Consider the following 25880-nt stretch of genomic DNA (forward strand, 5'->3'; position numbering starts at 1 on the left):
TCCACTCTCATTTGGGGTATCTCCAGTGATGTAGGCTCCTCAACCTCACTGGGCAACCTGCTCCTGTGGTCAGCCACCCTTGCAGTAAAAAAAGTGGTTTCTTATGTTTAAGTGGAGTTTCTCTTATTTTTTTACTTCAATTTGTGCCTCTCGTCCTGCCCCTGGGCTGAGAAGAGTCTGGCTCCATCTTCTGTACTCCCCCCACCAGGTATCTACACACATGGATGGGATCCCCCTGACCCTTCTCCCCCAGGCTGAGCAGCCGCAGCTCTCAGCCTCTCCTCACCTGTCAGATGCTCCAAGCCCTTAATCATCTTAGAGGCATCTCTCTGCCTCTGTTAGAAGGTGGGTGGTAAGAACATGTCAGGCTGTTGTATATGTGCTTGGATAAACAGCTGATGCTGTAGAGATCGGCTGATGTGGCACTCGTCTTTCTCAAGGCAATCGGCATCTGCTTTAGCCCTTTCAATCATCTACTGAGTTTTAGAGTTTGGTAATGGGGAGGGAAAAAAATCCCCTCAAACAGCTCAGCCTGTACCATCCCTCCCCTGTGTGTGCATTCTTGTCTTCAAAGAGGACTTTTTTCTATTGACTTGTCTCTGATAGTTACAGCATTAACTTTTAAAAACTTATTTTAAAAAAACAAAGCTTTTTGCAAACAGGTTTACTCGCAGGCTTTAGATGAATACACATAAAATAAAGTTTAAATATTTTTTTATTTATTTCTTGTGGTTTTTCTTTGTATTAGATTTTTTTCAGTCAAAAGACAGCATTACAACCTAACAACCAAAACCAGGTTACAAACACACAGGCACACTACATAACATATTCCAGGCAGTCGTGTCCTTCAGTCTGTTGACACACGGCAAATTTTTAAACAATGTCCTACTAGAAGTAGGCACCCTTTCTCTACTAATCTTGCTTACACCAATTTAACATGTAACACACAAAAAGGACGTATTTTGTTAGCTTCGAGTTTTCGGACAAGGTTTCAGTCCTACAGCATAGGTGATGTAGAAAAACATGGGGCTTTTTTTTCCTCTTCTCAATATCCCAATGTGGAAGTTGTCCCACTGTTGTAAGGCATTCAGCAGAGCACGGCTGATAGAGAATGGCTGCATGTGGCATCTGCTTGATGGTGTGGGTCCTCTGCAGCACCCCAATCAGGCCAGCTGTGTGGCTGCTCTGCCCCGGGGTGGTGGTGGGCGCAGGGCTGGTGGCTGGGGACCATAACACTCTCCGATGCGTTTTAGGGAAGGCTTAAGGCAAACTTTTCTGACGAAACAGCGCTTTCTTCTCCTTTCTCTTGAAAGTAAACACCGGCTATTGAACACACCCTCTGTCCTGGTGAAGCACTGGTGCTCGTTCTGCCGCTACTGCTCGCTCTCCATGCTCAAACCACTGAGGAACTGGGGTTTATGCTGAACTTTTCAAAGCTGCCTAAGACATTTAGGATCTGAAATGCTTTTTAGCTAAAAAAAAAAAAAAAAAAAAAAAAAAGGGCTAAATGCTTTTTAGGGCATTAATTCTGTTAGGCTTCTCTGAAAATCCCAGCATCTACTTTTAAAACAGCATAGAAACACAGAAATATTGAAACTGACTCCCCAGTCATCTCTTGCATAGGATTTTTAACTGTAGTTCACTGATTTATTCAAGTTCTGCAGTTGTGTTAAAAAAAAGATGACAAACTATGAAAAAGGGTGAAAGGCACATGTACAGTCAGTCCAGCATGGAGATGGATAATGAGCGTGGATGAGTTTTACAAGCAGAATACCTAGGGTTGATACATACAAATAAAATATTGCAGTGCTCAGTGGCTCTGTACAGATATATTTATGATACAAGAGAAAATATTACTATTTTGCTGCTATGTCTTGTGCTGTTCCCTCATCCCTAGATTTCCTGAAGCATAATTGTGTTGATACAAAGCTGAGGATAAGATTTCAGTGAAACTTGGGCATAGCTGCTCCCAGCTTCCCTGATGTGGATACATGAGGTGAACATGAAAGAGTGGAGAAACTTTGGGCTCCCCATTTTTAAGCTACACTTACAATTTACTGTGCTGGTTTCCCCCTCCATTTGCAAGGAATAAAATCCTCCCCCCACAGAGGTGATAAAATAAGATCAGAGTGGAAGGTAGAGGGATTTTTTGTGGTTAGCTGTAGCAGAGCCAAAGCTTCACAGCAGGGTTTTCATGCTCTAGGACATGTGGTAGCATCCCTCTAGCAGAGCTTTGCAATTGCTCTGGGTATGGGGCTGGAAAAGCGACCCCCCCCCCCCCCCCCAACCAGCCCAGGAGTTACTAGCTCAGAGCAAGTGTAAGGGGGACACACCTGTGTGTCACCTTGCTGTAAAGAAGAATTCTAAAAAGGACTACACCTAAGAGCCATCTTTGTTATTAAATGGAACTGCTCATCTTTGTCATCCTCATCCTTTTAAGGAAAGAGTTGTGGGTTTAGTTAATGACACAGATCTCTTTTAAGAAGCAAAAAGAAAAGCCGTTTGATGATACATTGATGAATGGCATGAAACGGGAGGCCCTGGGGAGACCTCCTGCCCAAGCTGTGTCTGATTGTCCAGAGCCCATGGCTGATGAGTGCTCCCACCATGGCGTCCTGGAGTAAAGTGGAGGAGAAGGCAGCGTCTCTGACAGGTTTGAGGACACTGATAACCAAAAGAGGGACTTGCCAACCATGCAGAGCCTCTCCCACCACTTCATCCAGCTTCTGCAGCCACATTCATGTCACCTGTGACAGCTGCTCTGGTCATGTTAATGGGACAAGGATCGAGCCCTTGAGGATGCCAGGAAATTATTCACGACACTGACATTGTATTTAGCAGATCTAAGAGAAATAGGCAGAGATGGAAAGCTCGACCTTGAAGAAGACAAGCCCTGAAGCAATCAACCCCATTTAAGGCCCTTTGATGTGTCCCCGGCTGGTCTTAGGGAGAGAGTCCCCTGGGATGGAGAGGCTGTGATTGTGGCGGGTGTCTGTCCTTGGGCTCTGGTCCCCATGAACAGCTGTGCTGAGGAGGTCATCTGACACAGTCCTATGGTGGAGAAGGACCTGGGGGGAAGCTCTGAGGATGGGGTGGGGATGCTGGAGTGCTGGCACGTCCCTCCCACCACCAGCAGCTATTTCTAATTGCAGGCAGCAAAGGAGGTGCAGCAAACTGGAGGCACATCTGTGCCACCTGTGGAAATGGTGGCTGTTGACAATCCCCAGTGGCTAGAGAGCCACCGTGGCACCAGCTGAACACAGATGGCCTCTTGTTTTAAACCTGGACACTTAGGGAAGACTTGGGGACTGCCATCACCCCATCCCCAGCACAGGGGAGCGGCGCTCGGCATTGCTTTCTGGCAGGCAGCAACAGGCAGATGCTGAGAATCATTTTTCTGACTTGAGGCATCCTATTGCTTTTTACTGGCTGTTTTCTAATTATTATATGGTTTAATCTTTGGGGACTAGCTTGTTTTTCAATAAATTCACCTGAAATTTAACTTCCACTTTATGCAGGGCACTGGAACTGATATTTATCCTCCACAGAAGTGATAGCAAAGCTGTGTGATTCAAGTCTAGAACCTCACTGGAGTATTTTTTCATCTTTTTTTTTTCTCATTCTGACTGATATGACAAGACATCTAGTGGGTTTTTTTCTCCCCAGTGGGGCTGGATGGAAGAGGAAAAGGTGTCGGTAAGATGTAAATGTAAAATTATCTATTGATGAGAAAGATGCCTAAAGGAAGAGTGAAGATTCCCACAGCAGTGATCTTTGGGATGAACCATGAGTTTACGTTATCCATGATGAAAAAGAAATGCTGACTCCCACGGAAAGAAACATTTTCCTTCCAGATTGAGCTTTTACAGCAGAGTTTTTTGGAAAGCACATTTGTGAGTGCAAGATTCAGAGCATCGGGTGACAAGGACTTTTGCCCCACTTCCCCTGGCAGCTCCCCCCAGCCATGCAGTGCAGGCAAGAGCCAAAATTCAGTGAAAGGACTGTGTTGTGGCTGACGTGGCTGCCAGCGAGGTGTCCTGTGTGTGCTGTGGCTGTGCCGTGACCACTAGCCTGCCTTTGCACGGTGCGGCAAGCAGAGCCATGCAGGGAGCTGCCCTGGGAGGCAGGTTTAGATGTGTCCTGGTGTGATCTGGTTTTCATCTTAAGAGGCGGCACTTCTCCCAGAGGGCTGCCTCTCCCAGTCTTGCCCTGATGGCTGGGGGAGCCTCACCATTCACTTCAGGGGTTTCATCCACCGCACTGGTGGATGGGAAGCTGCTGCCAGGGCCAGAACCAGCTCACCCATCCAAGCCATGGCTGTGGCAGTGCCACGCTGCCCCGGCAAAGCTGGCGTTTACTGAACAGAGATGTGCCCAGGTCTCTCTACTGGGGAATTTCTCCTTCTTTTTCCATGTTTTCATTGCAAAAAATACAAAAATTTCCTCCCACAAATCTGCCTGTCACCTGCATCGGCATTTCTTCATGATTGCTCTGATTGATGGCTTCCCCATCCCAGCTGCCTTCTGATCGCAGGTACGCAGTGGGAGCCAGGCCAGCTGCGGCTGATGCAGAAAGCACAGCTCTGCTTCACTTCCCAAATCGTCAGGGGCTCATTGCTTAAAATCAGTACCTGGTTATTCACAAACAAGCCCAAGGAGGGACCAGCTGCATTCTAGCAGCTGTAAGGTAAATTTCTGGGACATGAGCAAATGAAGAGGGACTGCTGCTCAGGGATGGTTTCACCACAAATGGCCACAGCTCCTTTTTCATGCAGGCACTACATCGGAGCATCAAACCCTGCAGTTCTAACACGCAGCAGCATGTGCAGCCTTTCACTGACACATGGTGCCAAAGGCTCCGGCCACATCCCTGCAGCATCCTTCAGGACTGTGCAACCAAAGGCCCCATGGACAGAAACAAACCCCACAACTGAACAGAGAAGCCTGGAAAAAAACCATGTTTTTAAAGACCCCAGCATATTTGTTTGTCCCTGAGTCCGTGCTCTAGTTTCCCCCTATGCAAGTAAAGAAAGCGGACTCACCCTAGCCATTCAAGAAGGACAGCAGCCTAAGGGCCTCACTGCCAGCCAGCACCGCGTTTGCTTCACCTTCCCATCAAGAGCATCACACAGCTAGTCACAAATTGAAAATACTGGGCGCAAAAAACCACAACCCCAACAAACCCCTGAAAAACTAAAACCCACACCCCTAAACAACCTACCAGACACCTACGCCGTGTTGTGAAATACCTACACATGCACACATGTGCACATACAGAAAAAGTTCTCAGTTTTTAAGCACCTTTCATTTGTTTTAAGATTCGAGGAGACTCATAACCTCAGTGTAAAGGGGTTTTCTTGCTCTGGCAACACTGGGCAGGAGATTTTGTATCAGGCCAGGTCTTGTGCTCACTTGGGCAGGAGAGGAGCATTGCAGGGCTTCTGCAAAATGCAGTTTGAACACACCTTTGCCACAGCATAAGAAGGGTTGATCACACTGGTGGATTGACAGTCGCTTTGCAGGGGGTTAATAGGTGATTATTAGATGTTAATACACAAGCAAGTGTGCCAACAACAGAAGGAGGGATTGCAGGAGCCCATATATGCTGTGGTAAGCGCATTCTGTTGACCTGCAGGATGCTAGGACTCTGGATTAACCTCTTCATGAAAACATTATTAATAATTTATTAATCCTTTATAAACATACTCTTGATATAAAGTGTAATAATAGTTCTGCTTCATGTACTGTGTTGGCTGGGCACAGCGTGATGAAAGATGTCTCAGACTGGCATGGAAAGAAGAAAGGAAAAGAAAACAGTTTGCATTCACTTCTGAAAACCAGGACGGAATAACAGAATCAGCCATTTGAAATGGATGCTGGGTGCCGGCTGTTGGCAGCCATGACTGTGCTCAGCCCCCTGGGAGCATGGCCAAGGGTTTCTGGCTCACAATGGATGAGCGGGACACAGAGGAGGGTTTTGATTAGGGGTTTCTCCTACTGGGGTACTGTTTGCAAGCAGACTGGTGGGCACAGGAAGGCCCAGTGACAGGTGCCCCAGGGACACCATTCCCAGCCAGCCTTGCTGTCCCCAGCCCATCTTCCCCTGGGAGCTGCACAGAGGGTGATGGTGTCACAGCCAGCCTCTGATTTTGGGAGCGCTCTGGAGGGACTGGCAGCACCTTGGATGTGCAGGAAGAGAATTTGCAACAGAGAACCAGCTGGGAGGCAAACCATTGCTTGGCTTGTCCACTTCTTGATATATATTTGGACTAGAGAAAAAATGCTTCCTCCAACGCTGTTGCCTGGTGGCCACAGAGCATATCACCAGCGACATGGGCAAGAGCAGCATGGGAAAGGCAGCCCCTCATCAGAGATCCATCGGACACCCAAGAGCTCGGCCTCAGCCCCTGCTTGTCTTCACAAGCACCTGTGCCAGTGTTCCTATAAATGGCACGTTCCTGGTTCATACCAGGCATCACTTCAGGGGGGAAAAAAGGCATTGAATGTGAAGCCCAGGAAGCCAAAGGATGTACATGTTCTCGAGTCCGGCAGTCATCAGTCTCTTCACCAAGACAACAGAGATGAAATAGGGCAATCTCCAGCGTGGCCTTAGGTTCGGTGGCAAGGGATGGCAATTGTGACGAGGCCCAAGGAGCAGTGGGCGAGGCCAAGGGCTGGGAGGTAACGCCAGGTTCCCCAGCCTGCTCTTCCTCTGCTAATAACTTAATGCTAACGCGCTGTGAAAAATCAGCTCCAGTGCCGCCATGCTTACCAGAAAGGCTGAAAAAGCAGCAGGCCAAACCAGTGTGGCAGATGCAGAATACAGCCCGGCGTCTCCACTGGCACAGCAGCCAGTGCCACACTTGCCCCGGTGGGCACTGGCTGCTGCAGCCGGAAGGGCAAGAGGCATCACATCACTCTTGTGATGAGGGTGTCGGGTCTCAGGGGGAGTTGAAACAAGAAACTGGGCGGGAAGAATTGAAAGGGAAAGGCTTAAAAGGCATATTTGAAATTGTTTTTTTGTTCTTTCTGTGCTTTTAGGAATGCCATGTCATCAGAATGAAAGATAAACGCTGCAGGTGAGCATCATCAGCCGGCTCCCCTGTGGTCCAGGCTCCCAGGCACAGAGCTGGGGGGTGGTGCTCGTAAGAGTGTTCATTTTGTTTTTAATCTCATTAAAATAAAAAAAAAATCAATAAATATCACCTGTTTGAGATTGGGTTAACCACAGTTCCCTCAATCTAGGTCCCAAGCTGATATTAAGGGATGTAACATGGCGAATGGAAGAAACTCCTGTGAAATCAGCATTTTTTGGGGGGGTAGGGGTATTTCTTGTCTCAGAGGGTGGGAATCCAGGCTGTGAGCTGGCCATGAGCAGGACATGATGGCCAGACCTTCCCTGGGGCATGGGGTGCAAAACCAGTCCCCAAAGGGAGGGAGCTGGGGGAGGATCATCAAATTTCTGCTGGGTTTGGAGCCATCTCAGCTGGTGCTAGAGCCAGTGAAAAGTCTGGACTGTGTCCTTCGAAAGGCAGAATGAGTCTGTCATGGGAAGGGGAGGGATTTGCATTAAAAATCAGCATTGCCCACTCCGGAATTCGGCCCTTCACAGGAAAGGATGCAATTTTTAGTGAGCAAAGAAGGCATTCCTGTTATGGCTCCCCTGCAGCAATCCTCTCGCCTGGCCCCACTGCCCAGGCCTGCCCCATCCTCTCCCTTTGCAGCCGCTCCCAGGCCCATCTTTGCCCCTACTTCAGCCTCTTCCCTCCAGCCTCCTCTTCGGCATCCCTTCACCACGAGCTTCAACGTGCTTTTGCCACCTCAGGGAAGCTGCACAGGTCCCTGCCTCCACTCCCCTCCCAGGGATCAATACCAGGCAGCCAATGCTCGTTGGCTTCAACGGTGCCTCTTCCAAGTATATAGGTATATAGAGAAACACGATACGCACATGTATGTATGTATATAGGTGCGGCTTGGGCAGATGAGTGGCTCCAGGAGGAGGGGGCTCACTCAGACAAGGCAGCCAGCAGCTCGGCAGGACCACTGGCCATGGTGACGCTACCGCTGGCCCCGCAGCCAAGGGCTCCGGCAAGGTGCTGGGACAGTGCTTTGTTTCCTGAGATTGCTTTTAAGGTTGTCTTTAAAAAAACACCATGAGGCACCGCGAGCTGCCCGGCTGTCCCTGCCACAAAGGTTTCCACCAGCTCTTCCCCATGACAAGCCCTTTTGGGACCAGCACTGGGGTTTTTGTCTTATCATGGTAAAAAATGTAATTAAGAAATCAATGAGGGAGGGGGGTATTTGCTGGTTTTGGGGGGAAGAAGCATTATTTAGTGTCATTGATGAGATTTTCCTAAAAATCCCAAATCTTGTTGCTTTGTTGCTCGTTTCACTTCCGCTTGGTGTCTCTGCTTGTGACATCCCAGTCTGGCTATCCGTGGAGTCATGATGTTATGAAGAAAGGCACTGATGTCACAGGCTCATCAGGACAAACAGGCTTCACCATGGATTTTGGAAATGGGTCATTTCACCGGAAATACTGATTTCCCGCATGAAGGCTGGCATGGCTGCGAGGGTGGAAGGGGCAGTACAGCCCTCCATGCTGCTGGCTCTGGGAGTCGCTGGCCTGGCCGGTGTTGGGGGCGAAGGGCGAGGGGAGCAGCAGAGGGAGGAAGACGAGGAGTGGGGGCCTGGGCATGCAGATGGCAGGGGTGGGGGTGGTGTGGTTGTGGAGTGAAACCGCAGCCCGGTGTCACCAGTGTTTGTTGGGGCTGGCGCTCCCTGGGTGGTGTTGGGGCGGGGGGTGAAGTCTCCCTCTGCCGGGGAAGGTGGCAGGGGGGAGTGGCGGCGCGGCCGTCCGGGCGAGGTCAGTAGTTGCAGTGGCGCTGGCAGGGCTGGTGGACGAAGGTCCTGGCATGCTGCTTGGCCCCGCGCAGCGGGCGCTGGTGGGCTCGGTTCTGCCGCTGCAGTGCCTTCTGGCTGAGCTGGTGCTTCTCCACCAGCTGCTTGGCCCGCTGCACCCGCCGCACCTGCCCGACCTTCTCCAAGATGGCAGCCTTCACCGAGAGGGACCTGCTGTGGTGGGGCATGTGCCGCTCCAGCCGGGGCTCCGGCACCTCCCTACGGAGAAAGGGGCCATCAGCAGCTGCTGGCACCTGGCCCTTGCCCACCCCGGCAAGAAGGGGACTGGGGTCTCCAACTCCCTCCCCGTCACGCCATGCCCCCAGGATGGACCCGGCCCCCTCCTGCCCCAGCAGCCTGCTGAGAGGTGGGGAGACTCTGGCACTGGCGCGCTTTAGAACACCCAGGATAAATCCAGACACCACCAGGAACAGGGCTATCCCCACAATCCCCCAAAGTGGCTAAGTCCCTTGAGCCCAGAAGAGGAAAGCCAAGCCCAGCCCCATTTCCATCCCACTTGTGACCCGTTTGGCCTCCTGGCCTGTTTCGAGCTTCCTTTGTCCCCCCTTCTGCACCCTCCAGCGCTGAGGTTCCTCTGAAGCTCTTGAGATCAAGATGCGGCCCTCAGGGAGACTTTGCAAAGAGAGAAGTCCTGGAGGAACAGTGTCCCCTAGCCCAGGTGGAGGTTCACCCCAAATTCGTCCTCCTCCCCAGCCGCAGTGAGTGGCTTCTGGGGGAGATGCTGGAGGGCTGGGACTGGGGGACAGCAGGGAGCCCACAGCACAGTGGGACCTGGGGCTTGGCTGGCAGCAGCAGGGCTGAGTGTGTGCACCATCAGGGCTTTCCCGGTGCTGCGGGGCAGTGGAGGGCAGCCATGGGGAGAGGGCAGAGCTCCCCAGGGGCTGCAGCGAGGCTGTGGCCCTGGGGAAGGATGGTGAGGGGCTCCAGCCCACAGCTTCGGGCAGAGGACAGGGCAGTGGGGCCATTTGGGGCATTTCTGTTAAACCTTTCCCGCCACTCCGAAGCTGGACTTTGAGACAGGGAGAAATGTCTGCATCCAGGGCTCCCCTGTGGCTGTGGGACACCCCTGTGCTGGGCCAGTATGGAGCCAGGAGGAGGATCAGGGGGGCCTGCAGCACCCTCCTGCCTGGGGGAGCTGGGAGTCTTGGGGGAACCACTGTGCCTAAAGGCCACCTTGTCCCATTGGGTTTGCTTTGCTTGTGCCATACCTGTGTGAAACCCCGTGTTTAAGCCCAGCCTGGCAAACCACCTGGACAGGTGGCATCAGCACAGGTGGCTGTGCCAGGAGACTCTGCTCAGGGCAGGGGAGGGAGATGCAGCCCTCTCCCACTGCAGCCCAGTGACAAGCTCACAGTCCTGCACTCACAGCCATCTCAACATGGCATTGACATTCCCTTAGCAGAGTATTTTGGGACATGGAGGCTGCTACCCTTGCAAGGTGCCGGCTGGGGCACCCTGCCAGGTGTGCAGGGTGCTCCCTGAGGTGGGATGGGGGGACACTGAGGACCCCCACAGCCCCACTCTCTCCATGGGGATGGGGATGCCGGGACTGACCATCCACCCCAGACCGCCAGCGGGTGCTGGGGCCAGGAGCCCTCAACGAGCACCCCCAAGCCATACTCACCCAGCAGCATCATCCTCGGGGACCTCCCCGTCCACCTCAAGGGTGCTGGTGATGTAGACGGACATGCTGGGGTGCTCGATGAGCAGGTCCTCCATGGGGCTGCTCCCCACTCCGCCGGGGCCGGGCCCCTCTGCAGTAAAACAGGGGGGAGGGGTGACAAACCAACTCTCGTCCATCAAGCAGGGACCGGCCAGAGCCGGGGAAGCGGCTGATGGCAGTGGCGGACCGGGGGGTGCTGGGCGGGATCGCACCGAGCGCCCAGTACCACCAGCACCCACTCGCCGGGCTGTGCCGGGGCGGGCACGGCTGCCTGGGGGTGACAGGGGTGCAGAGCCATGCAGGGCACAGCGGGGAGACACACACATACCATGTACAGTGGGGAGGGGAGGGAGGGAGAGAAAGGGGCATCGTTAGTGCAAGAGACACCCCACCACCATCACCATCACCACCATGAGAGATGGGCACAGCACCGATGGGACCTCATGGGGAGGGAGACACCAGCAGTGTCCCGCACCATGCCCCAACCAGCACCCTCCGCACCGGCACGGCTGCTGGTGCTGTGGGGTCTGGCTTTGCTAAGCCAGCAAGCAATGGAAATGGTTCTGGTTAGGCAGTTTAACCAAAAACTGGGGGAAACCAGCAGGGTTTACCACAGCATTTTTTTTTTTTCCTTCTCAAAACGAAGGAAGAAATTCAGCTGTCAAGAAATGCTGCTTATGCCTGTTCTTATGGCATCTGAGCCGTGCCATGCCACTCCGGAGACACACCGGCCCGCCTGTCCTTGCAAACACTACCCAGCACTTTGCAAACGATGAAACCAAGCATGCACACAGGACAAAAACAGTTCACACCTTTTTTCTGGAAGAAATCAGGGGACTAAATTCTTCAGCAAAGGTTTTTGCCACGCCTTCAGCTTCAGTCCATTAGAGGCCAAGTTTTGGGTGGTTGATCCAGGAGCTGCCCCCCACACCCCAGCCTTCCTCACCTCCACCTCACAAAAGCACTTGGGCTGGTGTTTTTCTGGGCTGCCTGTGCTCAGAACTACTGGTTGTGTTATGGGAAGGGAGCCTGCACCTAATGTTGGGCTCATCGGGATACCCAGAGCTATTCCTGGCCTCATCGGGGGATTCAAGGGAACTGGTCTCGGTGGGGGATGCAGTGCAGTATCTATATGGACATGTGTGACGCTGCGGCTGGGTAAGGGTGCAGGAGAAATCAGAGGTGAATGTGTTCTTGCAGTGGAGAATACAGCACATGAAGCATGGGGCCGGCATTCACCCCCCCAGCATGTCCCCAGCTTCTCCTGCAGACGATGCCCCAGCCCCGGGGCTTAGGGCAGGCCACAATTAGCCTTGTGAACACGAGAGTATCTTTCTTCAGGACAGTGGATATCAAGCTATTAATAGTTGTTGGCATGCCAGGCTGGAGATTATTTGTCAGCCTGGAGACAGCCATTGAGCCTGGCTGGAGCATTCCCAGTCTGGCAGTACTCCCACAACAGGGGGGCTGCAGGCATGGGGAGCAGGGGACCCAGCATGGCTGGACCCTGCCCCAGCCATCCATGGCAACCTGTCCCCATCCTTTGCCAAGGTCAGTTTTAATGTCCCAAGGAAAGTTTCTGAATCCCCAAATCCCTGGGAGACTTGCAGCTGTATCGCTAAGCACTGGGAAATGCTCTTTGCTCCTTCCCTGGGTGCTGAGCAGAGCCAGGCTGGGCGATAGGGCGAGAGGGGCATCTGAAATGCTCCCGAGAGATCTGGTTAATCGGTTGCATTTTCCAATGTGTAGGTCAAAGACCTGGCTGAGAGGGAATGAATTTGGAGGCTCATTAGGCTGCCCTGCTACTGGGAGGGAGCCAGGCTGTGAGATGCTTGCCAGCCATCATGGCTCAAAGGTGAAGGACAAGGGCTGGAGCCAGCGGGTTTGGTTTTTAAAGTACTTTGGATAACTCCAGCCTCAGAAATAGGGCTGAAATAAATCAGTCCCTCACTGGCCAGGGAATGCTACGGGAAAAGGCAGTGGCAGGGCTGGTGGCGATTAGCAGGTCCCAGGCAGACACACTGCTGAAAGCCAGCTCTGCACTGAGAGCTTGGCTACTTGGTTGCAAAACAAATGGAGCCATTTGTACCAAAGTCATCCCTGGATCCCTGCTGAGCTGGCTGCAGCCTTGGACCCAGGGATCAGGGCACAGCCCAGCGTTCCTCTGCCTGGGGAAACTCCTGGCTCCTCTGGCATGCTTTGGGCATGCTGCAGCAATTACCAGCTGGCCCAGACACGTGGCAGCTGCATGCCTGTTGCTCCAGGGACCTCCTTGCAACCAGCGCCCTCCTGTGTCACTGCTGTGACCCCCCCCCCCCCGCCAGGACAGTCACCAGAGAGCCCAGAGGACAGGAAATCCCCCACAGCTGCCCATGCCAATGCCGCCTATCCACTTCCACCAGCTCTCCATACATAGTGCTCCCACCAGGCACGGGGATGTCCCTGTCCACCATCCCAGGCTTGTCCGTGCTCTGGTTCCCTCTCCAGCTCACTGCATGGGGGAAAAACCCTAACAAATGACTTGCAACATGAAAATGACCTCTGCTCACTGTACAGGGGACAGGCAGGGAGCATCTGCTCCCAGGACAGATGCCTGCAAGAGGGAGGACAAAACCCTCCTCCCAAACCTGCAGGATACATTTGTGGTCCCCTGGGCTGGGGCACCACGACTAACCAGAGGCTGCAAAAGCAGACCATGGTCATCAAGGAGCTCCTGCACAGGCAGGCTTGTTTGTCTAAGTTCACTGCCCAATTTGCAAGCAAAAGGTCATAAAATTATCATTGCAATTGGTTGAGTCATCAACCCTACAATAATAACACCAAGGTCTTAATGGAGCTGGAGAAGCTCTCAGCACACAAGGAATTTGATCTGCCTGGTTGGTGTCAAACAGGGCTAGATGGTTGTTGCCATCCCTGGGAAGAGGGAGCCCCTGAGGGATGGGGACCTTGCATCAAACATTCCTTGTATGAGTGGTGTTAGCATGAGCACTGGGAATGATTTGGGAAGATAAGCCCTTTGGAGTTGAGATTTGCTCCCCTGGTGGACTCAAATGACCCAAGCATGGTCAGATCGCCGGTGGCACATCCCAGCTGGGACAGGCAGGCACTGCCGCTGCCTGCCATCGCGTGCGGAAAATCCCACCACGCTCCACCAGTGCCCAGGAACTGGGGTTTCCCCCAGGGGAACAGGCTCCCAGTTTGCTTTTGGCAGGAGCATCGCAGGGAGTGGCTGAGCCCAGCTCCTCCTGGCAAATTGTGAGCCATGGCACCACTTAGCCGAGGCCACAGCACTGCTGCAGCTCGCAGGCAGACAGCCCGCGTGGGTTGGCATCCCCCACCCCACCAAGCTGCTGGCGGGCAGGATTGCACTGAAACCCTGGGTGACTCCCCCCTGGCTGGTGCTGTGCCAGGGTCCCATCCTGGTGCGGAAGCACATGAAGTCTCCCGGGCAGCAGCAGCCCCAGCTGGGGTCACTGCTGCTGCTGCTCCCATGCAGGCGGAAAGTCCGGATCCACCATTGGGAGAGGAAAGGGAAAAAGGAGGAGCAGATGGGGGGCTGCTGTGGTGACCACAGGGCTGAGTGCAGTGGGCAGGGCAGGGGGACCAGGGGAGGAGGGATGAAGGGCAGAACTCTTCACATGTGGTGAAAGCTCATCTGCCATCATCTCAAGGGGTCTGCCCAACTCCGGAGAGCCAAGGTGCAGCAGAGGCTGTGGGAAACCAGTCCCCCCTGCTTTTCTCACCTGCAAGATCAATTATGAGCCAGCCATCCTCCTCCTCCTCCTCCTCCTCGACAAAGGGTTTAGGCTCCTCCAGGCCTTCTGGCATGTTGCTGTTGCTGAAGAAGAGACTGGTGAGACGCTGAAACATGATGGGGAGCGGTCCAGTGGGATAGACAGTGAGTTAGAGCTACTGCTGAGTACTAGCTTCCAGGCACAGAGATGGGAGCGATGGGCAGGGAAGGGAAAATACAGCACTCGAGGTCTTGGTGGCGGTGGAGATGCTTTGCTGCTAACGAAATTGTAGCTGAGTTAAATGGCGTATAGTGCAGTTCTGAGGTTCTTCACTTGGCTTCAGCGTAAAGGCCTGTAAAAGGGAAAGAAAAAGGAATAATGCATTTGGACTGGTTGGCAGTGTGGCCCTCCTGCATCCCAGGGGCTCAGACAGGCCGGAGGGGATGGTGAAAAGGTGGCTCCAGCACTGATCTGCACTGTGGGCTGTCCCAGCTGCTGGCATCTCCAAGGGCAACACACACCAAGTCTGAAAGCAGCAGTGGAGGGCTGGGTGTCCATGCCCTGCAGCTCCCTGCCTGCACCAAGCCCCACATTGTGTCCCCTTCCTCACGGGCGGTGTGTCCTGGGGGATCCCATCTGCCAAAGCTGGCAGGGGCAGAGCCAAACACTGTCCCAAAGTCAGGCTGGGACCTGCCTCCCTTGACACTGAATGGGCACTAAGCTTTGCTGTTAGGGCAGGGCAAAGGGTGCGATGCTGCTGTCCTATCTGAGGACCCATGGCACAAGCCATCCCTAAAACCCACCACCCACCCACTGATGGCCACACCAGCATGGCCACCCTCCCCTCCTCGAGCTGGGTCCAAAGAAGCCCTTGCCAGTGTTTTGCTCGAGCCCTGCCTGTGCCAATACCTGCTTGAGGTTGGTTTACTTTTGAAAGGCGTTACTGTTATTGTTGCTCTGTGTGTGTGTGTATCTGCAGGGATGCTCTTCTGATGTAGCTGCATTTCATTGCCACCCTCCAGCCCCAGAAGGTGACACTGCCACCTGTCATCGCTGCTCCTTTACAAGGACCTTACAAGGAGCCATGGGACAAAGCACTTAGCTATGGGTTGTGTCTTGGCCCCGAGTGCTCGGGCATCAGTGTGCAGGAGCAAGTGGCAGCAAGTGCGCTGACCCCTCACAGCAGGACAACGTTATCCCAGCCCTGGGTGAGTCTCTGCTTCATCTATGCTCATCCTTCTTTTACCCCTGGGAAAAGACATTCCTCCCAGCTCGGGGAGAGGCTAGGACTCACTAATTTTATTAATGACTGCAAAGCTCTCGGAGAGGCACAGACAGATGGTAGCCACAAGGTGCAGAATATTATTTGTGCAGAAAAAATGCTTTTTGGTCCAGAGACATTAAAGGGCATTAAAATGGCATCAAGAGCTAGATGTGGGGAGGAGGGACAGCTGTGTGCTGCCTTGCTTGGCACATTGCCATGGGTGCATTTAGAGGGCAAACCCCCAGTTCATGGCTCTGTGGACCAAGATGGCATAGAGCCTGCAAGTGATCCTGGACCCTGGTGAAGCCCCACCTGCTCTGCGCAACATGGAATGGGAAGGGTGCAGGGAGGCACGATGTGTCTGAGCCTTGGTCCATACACATGCCAGTTTTCCAACAGCTCAAGTTCTAGCTCAGACCCCCCACAACCAAGTGGCCTCTCCAGCCACTTCCCAACCTTGCTGGGAAGGGTGGTTGGCCTGGGCGCTTGCTGCAGTTCTGGGGCTCAGGCATGCTTGTATTTATCCATCATGGGTTTATCCATCATGGGATTGCCGTGCCTTTTGCCTTTTCCTAGGTGCCTTGAGAGGTACAACATCTGCTCCACAAGGCAGAAAATGAAAAATCAAGAGGACCCTTTGGGTCCATGGGTGGGATCCCCTGGGCTCTGGGGGCTTATCCTGATCTCTGCCACCCCTGGATGCAGAAGGGAGTGCCAGAGCATGAAGCAGCCTTGCAACACCCAGCTCTCCCTCCCTGGCACAGCTGGGATAGCAGTGTGACACTACCTGTCCCCTTGAGCAGGTCTCAAGCCCCAGGTGACTTCTGTTGCCCCAGAGGTGCAGGGCAGACCACATGGCTACAACCGTGCCCGGCTCCAGATCCCAGTACTCAGGCATCTGGTCCCCCCCAAACGCCACATGCTTCCCACTCCCTCCAGGATGGCAGCTTCCCACCTCAGTCATTCATCCCTTCCACTCACACCCTGCGCCTGGATCCATCCCAGGAGAGGCTGCAGCTCAATAAGCTGGGCCCCAGCTGGGAAAGCATGTTCAGAACAGACTTGTCTGAGACTTATGGACCCTCTTGCTATGATGAATTGGAGGTTGGCAAGGATTCCCTGCTCCATGTCCTACTAGTGTTCCTGGCTTCCCCTGGAAGCACTGAGCAGAGAGTTTTGGGGCACTGAGACATGGCAGAGTCATTGCCTCCAACTGCAGCGAGAGCTGCAGGCTCAGCTAAGGCAGCTCTCACCTCCCAGCCCCCCCCAACCATAGCAAAGCCACGGCCTTTCTGTTATCCTCCAGTGTGCTCATGATTAAATTAACCAGACACCCCACTTTCCTGGACCATTAAAGCATAATAATATAAGTTAGGGAAACAACATGAAGAGGGGCTGATATCCAGCTGAGCAATGAATGAAAACTGGCCCATTGGGCCCCCTTGTGTGCTCCGTGCTGAGTACAATGGGGATTTCCCTCCCATAGGACCCATGTGTGCATCCATCCTCTCCCGGGCCAGGCTGGCAAAGGGCACCCAGGACAGCCCTGATGCCTGCGGTATACAGCCATGGCTTCATTACACTCCAGTTCTCACTGCCTGCAATCTGAAATCTGGCATGTGCCTGGAGCACTTGCCTATTTAGTAAATATCTTTTAATATTATATTAATATTATTTAATTAATAGATTTATTAAATATCTAATTGTAGAAGAAACCCTGTTGCTGCCAGGTACCTGCTGGTGATGTCTCAGGGCTTCCCGCTGTTTGCTTTTCCCCAGGCAGGAAGGAGAGGGGCAGGAAGGAGCCAGCAGCCTGTGGCAGTCACGGGGGACTCCGGTCCCCCGAGACGACCATGGCCCTGGCCCCGTGCACGGCCAGGAGCAGGTTCATGTGCTTTTTGAGCTGGGGCAGCTCTGCCTTCAGCATTCCCAGGCCAGCAGAAGTGCTGAGCCAAAGCTGACCCCAGCGTCACCATGAAGCTTCTGAGGGTGACACACCAGGGCTGAAGGGGGCTGGGGACAGCAGCGTCCCCTGTGCTGTGCCCTGAGCCCACCTTGCTGGGGAGGACACCAGCAATGCTTTTGGCCTGCCTTGGCCAGTGGCCTAAGTGCAAATTTCAGTCTTTTTCTCCCCTCCTAGATATGCCTGCCACACAACAGCAGAGAGCTGGGGTCAAGAGCTGGCACACAGGGGACAGGAGGCTGGTGACCCCAGCCTGGCTGCAAGGGGAAGGTCACCCAGAAAAGCACCCAAGCAGTTACCGCAGGCCAAGGTCTGAGCCAGGCAGAGATTTTCCCCACAGCCTCAGCAGAGCCAGCCTAGAATGAGCTTGCTGCTGAACTGCGGGCTGGCTCGGCACGCACAGCCCTGCTGAAGCTCCTTGCCTGGACAGCACTGGCGCACTCCCCTCTGCTCTGCGGGCTTGGCTTGGAGTTCATCCTTGAGTGAGTTCAAAGCCACGTGATAAATTACACAGTCAAAACAGAGAGGAGAAAACCTCTTCTTTTTATTTTGTTAAAACTTGACAGCAGCTTTCACTGAACAGTAGCAAAGCTGGTCTCCACCTCTGCCCCCTGCCCCAGCAGCAGCGCTCATTCCCCTGGCACCCACCTGCTTAGAGACTAGTCGCCCAAAAAATCACAGGGTGCATCAATGGGAAAGTCAGGAGCTGAAGTGTCTGGACTCCACAGGTGCCCACCTTAACCCAAAGATAACTTTCCTTTCCTGAAGACACAAGACATAGAAGATACTACTAGTTTCAATTGCCCCTTCTCCCAAATTCAACTTCATTTTCCTTACCTGTGTAATTAAAGAGCCTGGGATAACCACGCTCCCATCATGCACAGCCAACCCCATGAGAATGGGCTGTCAGGGGCCATCCTGCTCCAGAGCAAACCCACAGCATGCTGGAAGGGCTGGGGCAAGGGGGCTTACAGGCAGCTGCAATAGCTCTGGGGGCAGCAGGAAAGAGTTAAAAGCTCCCCCAAAAGCAAAAGTTCAGCTGGATCATTTTAAAGGAACATTCCTCAAAGAATTTAAATAAGTCACCAGCTATCCCCCTCTCCATGCCAGGGAGCATGGGGTGGCCCTGAACCACCCACTGGTGTGAGGGGGTCTATGCTGTGCCATGGTGCATGGGTGGGCTACATGGGCAGAGCTTGCAGGATCTGCTCCTTGGATAAAGCAAGCCTGCCTCACCCCACAAGCTCCTGCTGCCTGGGGACGTTGCAATCCTAAACAGAAGGTTGGTTCACTGGTAACACCTGCGAAAGCACCCATGCATTGGTGGCAGCACAGACAGAGCCGGCAAAGCCAGGGTGCTGTGCTGTGATCCTCACAGAACGGCTGCCTGGGGCTGCTTGGCCAGACTCTGCCTTGGCTGCCTGTCCTGGCTGGAGCAGGAGCTGGGCAGAGGGACAGACAGCACGATCAGACAGGCCTCACAGGAAGAGAGCAAAGGCTTCCTGAGAGTCAGAGGAGCCCTGCCAGGGCCAGCCCCAATGGCACTCAGGGACCTGCAGGGGAGCTCCTGCCAGTGCAGCTGGCAAAACCTTCAGGATTAAACCTGCATGGCAGAGGCAGGAGCTAGATCCTGGCAAGCAAGGACCAAAATGAGCTTTAATCCTCACCCTCACTTTATCCTGTCTGATCTGAAATCCCTCCACAACATCTGGTTAAAAAGGCAGGATCAGGCTCTTTATCCCTGAGATGCACCTTCAGCAAGTTTGCAGATGACACCAAGCTGAGGGTGCAGTTGATTTGCCAGGGGGACGGGATGCCATCCAGAGGGACTTTGGCGGGCTGGAGAAGTGGGCCCATCTCAACCTCATGAAGTTCAACAAGGACACATGGAATGTCCTGCACCTGGGTTGGGGCAATCCCCAGTACCAGCAGAGACTGGGGGCTGGATGGATGGGTTGAGAGGAGCCCTGCGGAGAAGGACTTGGGGGTACTTGTGGGTGACAGATTGGACATGAGCTGGCAATGTGCACTCGCAGCTCAGAAAGCCAACTGTATCCTGGGTGGCATCACAGGCAGCATGGCCAGCAGGTCGAGGGAAGGGATTCTGCCCCTCTGCTCTGCTCTGGTGAGATCTCCTGGAGTACTCTGTCCAGCTCTGGGGTCCCCAGCATAAGAAAGACACAGACCTGCTTGAGCGGGTCTAGAGGAGGTCACGGAAATGGTCAGAGGGATGGAACACTTCTGCTATGGAGAGAGGCTGAGCGGGCTGGGGTTGTTCAGCCTGGAGAAGAAAAGGCTCTGGGAAGACCTTGCAGCAGCCTTTCACTGTATAAAGGGGGCTTAAAGAAAGACAGAGAAAAAACTTTTTAGCAGGGCCTGTAGTGACAAGACAAGGGGAAACAGTTTTAAACTGAAAGAGGATAGGCTTGGAGTGGACATAAGAAATGTTTTACAGTGAGGGTGGTGAGACAGTGGACCAGGTTGCCCAGAGAAGCTGTGGATGTCCCATGCCCGGAAGTGTTCCAAGTCAGGTTGGACAGGGCTTTGAGCAACCTGGTCTAGTGGAAGGTGTCCCTGCCCAAGGCAGGGGCATTGGACTAGATGGTCTTTGAAGGTCCCTTCCAACCCAAACTGTTCTGTGAGTCTGTGAGTCTATGATCACCCATCCACTCTAGAAGGGAGCAGCTCCTGGCCAATGTGTCCTTGAGCCACTCCAGACCCTCCCTGCAAGCCACCAAGAACATCAGCTCCTCAATGTCACCATCATGAAGGGTTGGCAGTGAGTCTTTCAGCCCTTTGTGAGGCAAAGGCTCCTTGGCTGACTGCTACCCATAGCACCCAGATGGCAAGACAGCCACACGCCACCTCAGTCCTTGTGGTTTCCACCAAGCCCTTCTCTGGCTGGGACAGCCCACAGCCATTGGCAGATCAAGCTCCAAAGTTTCTCCAGGTTTTCGGAAAGCCTCCGCTTTCCCTGTGGCAAATGTTTGCCCCATTTACAACAGGGGAACCAGGGCCAGCAGCCTCACAGGAACTGCAGTGCGGGAGAGACCCAAATGTGTCCCTGCCAGGGGATTTAAGTCACTGCTGCCCAAGTAGTGCCTTGTCACCTGGCAGAGACGGTGACCACAGAAGCAGTGGACCAGGAGGTGACTTCTCTGCTCCTCCGGTGGCCAGGGCTGGTCAGAGCTCTGGTACCTTCTTCCAGCCCACCTGTATCTGCCAGATGTCCCACATCCACAGAGGAGGTATGGCCAGCACTAGGGCATAAGAGGACTGCCTGTGCGCCACATCCTTGGGGCTGAGCTGCCCCAGAAACCGCACATCCATCCCCTGTCCCCTGCCAGAGCTGGGGTCACCACCACAGGACAGCTGCGATCCTTCTCAGGCTTCCACAAGCCCCCTTACTCAGCATGGCAACCCCATCCCAGGCCACTGCCAGCACGAGTGGACAGCCCACAGGTGACACTCACTTGGGGACACATGAGTTTCTTAATGAATCAAGTGTATCAGAATCCTTCCAGAAAGTCCAACAGCCTTTTAAAACCAGCCAGAGGGTATTAAATATTAAAAGTTAAAGTAGGAGTGTTGGGGGATGCAACGAGTCTACGGAATTCCTGACAGTTCGAGAACAGCGCGACCTTGAGCAGCTTGTAGTATATCCTTGAAGAGTCTGGAAAGATCCGAGAAGACCAGTACAAAAACAAGATAGTGATAAGAAGAACCGTCCTAACGAACTCACCAATCATGAATTGTTAGTTACTAACCAAACCAATCATATACTAACACATACTCTAAAGAAGGGTATAAAAAGCTGTGTTAGAACAATAAAGTAGCCATTTTGCATGATCTATTACTTGTTGTGTCCGTCTCTACTGCGACATAGGAGTAAGGAAACCATAATCCATCAAGTTATTTTCTTTTCCCCCTTTCAGAAACCTCAACACATTAATTAGTTTTCTGAGTCACCATCACTGCAAATAATCCCAGGAGCTAAGAATAGGCAAAAGGATTGGCAGCAGAGCCCCGGGATGCGCCAGGAACTCGCCAGGGTGGGAGCCACAGCTTCGCAGGACTGGCAGCTCCCAAAAGTCACAGGCTACAAGAACAACAGCAACTCCACTTGGAAATGGCAACAGTCTCCCTTAAAATTTCCATAAATACTCTGCAGCGGGAGCGATGCTGCTGACAAGCAGCAGAAGTGGTCCTTCCTCAGCAGAGCTAAGAATACCCAGTGCAGTCATCACAGCAGGCGTTGGAAGTATAAATCAGGTGCCTTCCTCCAACCCACTTGGGAAATGTTATTTTCAACTCATTTTACCTAAATTAGACAAGGGTTTCACAGGCTGCTCTCACCATGCTGTAGGTACCAAAATCCTAAACCTGGCACAGAAACACAAAGCAAAGGAGAACTCGGTCCAGCAGCTGGGCAGCTCGGGGGCAGGGGGCTGCTCATCACCCCAAAAATGACCAGTGAAGCATCCCTGCGCTGTCCTCTATCTGTCCCCATCGAGGAAGGGACCAGAGCTGGCAGGGACTTGCCTGGGACAGTTTGGCAGGGCTGGATTAAAGCATTTGATCACTCAACAGCTGCACCACAGCTCCTGCTGATCCCTTTCCTTCGCCAGCAGCCTCGTTTATGGGGTTCCCCTGGGGGAACACTGACCACACGGGTAGAGCTGGACACCGAGGCTGCTGCTGGCACGGACAGACTGATGCCAGCAAACCAGAGGCTGATTCACAGCCAGAGCCTCTTCCACTGCAGAGCTGGGAAGTGGAGGCGGGAAGAAGGCAGAGGGTAATTAGAAAAATAATTTAAAAAACCCCTCTTTATCATGAGACTCATTATTAATGGCAGAGCAAGTCAGCACCTGGAAGGGCTTTCCTCAGCCAGCCCAGGAGCTCAGCATGGACTGGAGTCCCCACATGTTCCTCCAGATCCCACCTGAAGGAGGGGGACTTGGGGTCACAGAAAGGGGGGGTGTTTTTCCTGGAGGTGGTGTTCCCATACGCACCAGCTCCCTTGTGTAACTGCTGCAGGAACATCCTTGCCACAAGGATAAGCCCAACCTTCTGCTATTTGATGTCATTGCACAGATCCCAGGAAAATCTGTCAGTGGCTGGCAGGATCTGAGCAACCAGGAAATTCTTAGATTTGCCATGAGCTGTCCTATGAAATTTTAGAAGTTTCCCCCCTGGGATGCACTACGTGAAACATCCCTATGAGCATGCGCCTTGAGAGGGGAGCAGCCCCAATGTTACAGCCTCCGTAAATCACAGGAGGCTGAATACAAGTTGGACTTTGATATCACAGGAGCCCTGAGCTCCCCTCCAGGTCCTCCCGAGCCCACCCGGTGCCATGTATGCACTGGGGCAAGATTTGCCTGTGCAGAGCTTGCTGTGCAATTAGCGCTAAAAAGCTCTTAGATAAGAATTCACATCACAGGTTTTGCCAGTCTTGCTACAAGCAGGTGATACTAGTTTATTCTCGAGGGGAAAAACTCCCATTACGTTTTTCCTTTTGTGTTCAGTCAGATAAGCAGCAATTTGATGCAACGGGTTCCTAATGGTGACAGTGAGCTACAGCAGAAAGCTTTTGTCTTTTTGGAGGGATGAAAAAAATATATGAAAGGAGAGGAAAGATTTATTTTAGAGCAAAAACAATTGTTCTTGGCACTTTGTAGACTAAGCCCGGTGGGAAAGAAGGTACAGCGCAGTCCTGTACCAGAGCCCAACACCTGTTTCTGGGATGGTTTCCTACCTTAGCAAATCCTTGGCCAAATTAGCGACAGCACTTGGCACCTACCCAGCTCAGCCCTCACTGCTGCCGCTGTCAGCAGTGGGTGTTGCTGGTCCCAAGAGATGCACTTTAAGCCAGTAGCTGGGGACCCCAGGGTGCCAGTGCCTTTGCTCAGGCTCTCTAAGCAGGGCTGTAGCTCCCCTGCACACAAGAGACATAAATGTATAGATATAGGTATATGTATAAAAAAATTACAAAACCAAGAATGCCCTTTTTAACATGTTTCTACAATTACACTCCACAGAGTCCAAGTTTTTCAGCTGATGAGCCCCCTCAGATAAGAGCAGGTTTAGTGCCCAGGGCCTTCCAGGGTCAGCCAAGCTGCTGAGGACCAGAGGCAAGAGGCGTAGGCGTGAAATCCATAAGAAAGTTGACCTTTTAGGACTTAGGACATTTCTGAGATGTCCCAAAGCATGTGCACTTAGAGCAGCTATAACAAAAGTAGCCACTACAGGCGGTACCCGACATACTCATGGGCTCAGCTTCCCAGGACCCATCAGTGCCACACTGGTGACAAGGTGGGATGCCACAGCATGGACCTCAGCCTGGCACTCCCAGCATCCTTCACCTGCCATGCGTGGCCCCGTGGCTCCTTCCTGGGCGTCACAGTTAAACTCAATAAAACTATCTAAGCACGTGCCCAAATCTCATTAAAACCGCTGGGATTTACAAAGTAAATCGAGATTTAAAGATGGAGGTATTCAAAAGCATCGAGGATTTGCTGGAAAGCAGTGAGTTAAATAGAAAATACCGATGCAGCTATTTCTGTCTTACATATATTTCTATATTATATATTTACATTCCCTTTCCAAGAAGCCACGTTTTTCACCCAAACAGCCTCTAATAAACACCGGGTGACGCGTCCCACGCGAGACCGGGGCATGGCCGCCGGGGGAGGCAGCACTCCGCGGGGTCACGGCGGGACAGCGCGCCCGGAACGCGGAGGTGGGGAGACACCAGCCTTATGACGTCTCAATGTCATATGCAAATGACGCACACGTCACTACAGCGGAGCCAATGGGAGCGGAGACCAACCTCGAATCTTAATCCGGTGATGAAGAAACAAACAACAGGCGCGGGGGGGGGGGGGAGGACGGCACGGGACCCACCCCACCCCCGACCCCGGCGGGAGGACACCGGGGCGGTGGGCGCCCGCTCAGACCGAGCCTTGCCCGCCGCCCCCGCCCGGCTGGTCCCGACCGCCCCCCCCGCCCCGCAGCGCACAAACCCCGGGCGGCGGGAGACTCACCTTGCCCGTCAGGCCGCCGTGAAGGGGAGCGGCGGGAGAGAGCGGCGGGGAGGCGCTGAGGTATTGCCGGTGCCGGTGCCGATCGCGCGGTTCTGCCGAGCGCCCGCCGCTCCCCCGCACAAATCGGGACCTTCCGACAGCTGATCGTGACGTCACAAAGCGGCCCGCCCGCCGACGGGTAAACGGCCAATGGGAGGCGGCACCGGGAGGGCGGGATCGGTGGGGAGGGAGGGCACCGCCCACCTCGAGCGCGGGGTCTCGCTTCGGGGGGCGTCCACTATGGGGACGGCGGCTCCCGGGGGCAGCTCAGCCCGGAGCCGCCGCCGCCCCCACTGCCCCGCTCAGCCCGGGAGCCGAGGCGGCGGGCAGCGGAGCGGCCCCGAACGGGGGGGGATCCCGCTCCGGGGGCCTGGGGGGCCCGGCCTTGCGGGGGCACAAGCCCCCCGACTCTGGCTGCGCCCGGGCTCCTTCCCTGCCAGAGGCCAGGGGTGGGCAGCGGGAGAGGGGGGACAGCGGCCCCGGCCTTCCCGGGGAGCGGCCCCCCCGCACCGGCTGGACACCCGTTTCCTTCTCCCTGTTGCGCTGAGGAGGCCTCGTTCAAAGAGCAACTCTGATGGGCCACAAATGAGAGGGTCGAAGGTGAGGGGCACGCAGCCTTTTGCCCGCCTTCAAAACAAGTGGGGGTTCGGAGGCACAGCTGGTACCTGCGGGCCGTCACCGGGACCATCCCGTGAGCATTGGGCAGCCCCCGAGATGCTCGGCAGCTCCAGGATCACCTTTGTCCTCAGCACGGGCTGACCATGGGACCGAGGTTTGGTTTGACGTCGTGCCGAGCTTGTCACACGGCAGGAAATTGTCCATATAAAGATAGAACATTTATTAAAACAGTCATTAATAGAGCAGTTTAAGCATCTGAGTCATGCATGTTACAGTTAGGACTCATCTGGCATCACAGGTGAGAATTCCCCATCACAAATTCACACGAGGCAGAATTTAATTGAGTCTTACTCAAAATTAAATAACATTTAGTCTACTGTAATTGAAGGATCTTGCAGAAGGGTGTAAACTATCTCAGGAGGAGAGCTGCCACCTGGCAGAGCTCTTACCCTCCTTCGCCAGGAGGGGACCAGAAGCCCGTGAAGCTTGAAACATTTCTAAGCAGAAAATCCACTCATTTGGGATGTCCGTAGAGGGCATTTCCAGCTGACAAGGGCATTTTCAATTAATGCCACAAAGAGCTGGAGGTGCTTAGTGCCGCTGGGCGTAGCGGTGGAGGCATCTGCAGG

At 53.7% G+C, this 25880-nt stretch overlaps 1 protein-coding gene across 2 annotated transcripts; it reads right to left on the reverse strand.

Annotated features, from left to right (window-relative positions):
- Positions 1-1615: 1615 nt before the first annotated feature.
- On the reverse strand, positions 1616-24776 carry TP53INP2 (tumor protein p53 inducible nuclear protein 2). 2 transcript variants are annotated; one of them, XM_069808298.1, is made up of 4 exons: positions 24595-24776; positions 14328-14670; positions 10546-10855; positions 1616-9119 (listed from the first exon to the last, which is right to left on the reverse strand). In XM_069808298.1, exons 2-4 carry the CDS (start codon positions 14452-14454, stop codon positions 8867-8869), a joined length of 690 nt encoding a protein of 229 aa, XP_069664399.1. In that variant the 5' UTR covers positions 14455-14670; positions 24595-24776; the 3' UTR covers positions 1616-8866. The 2 variants fall into 2 exon arrangements, with proteins under 2 accessions (XP_069664399.1, XP_069664405.1); XM_069808304.1 differs by having other exon boundaries at positions 10546-10675; positions 24595-24770.
- Between the last annotated feature and the right edge of the window lie 1104 nt (positions 24777-25880).

The sequence above is a fragment of the Haliaeetus albicilla genome, chromosome 2, assembly GCF_947461875.1.
Source record: "Haliaeetus albicilla chromosome 2, bHalAlb1.1, whole genome shotgun sequence".
In the NCBI taxonomy this organism is placed as follows: domain Eukaryota; kingdom Metazoa; phylum Chordata; class Aves; order Accipitriformes; family Accipitridae; genus Haliaeetus; species Haliaeetus albicilla.

What these genes read in the sequence shown, in the direction of transcription:
- TP53INP2 (XM_069808298.1), bottom strand. Translation starts at nt 14,454, where the DNA reads ATGTTTCAGCGTCTCACCAGTCTCTTCTTCAGCAACAGCAACATGCCA. An exon ending in GCTCATAATTGATCTTGCAG is followed by an intron (nt 10,856 to 14,327) that starts GTGAGAAAAGCA and finishes TGTCACCCCCAG; the next exon opens with GCAGCCGTGCCCGCCCCGGC. An exon ending in CCCGAGGATGATGCTGCTGG is followed by an intron (nt 9,120 to 10,545) that starts GTGAGTATGGCT and finishes CTTTCTCCGTAG; the next exon opens with GGAGGTGCCGGAGCCCCGGC.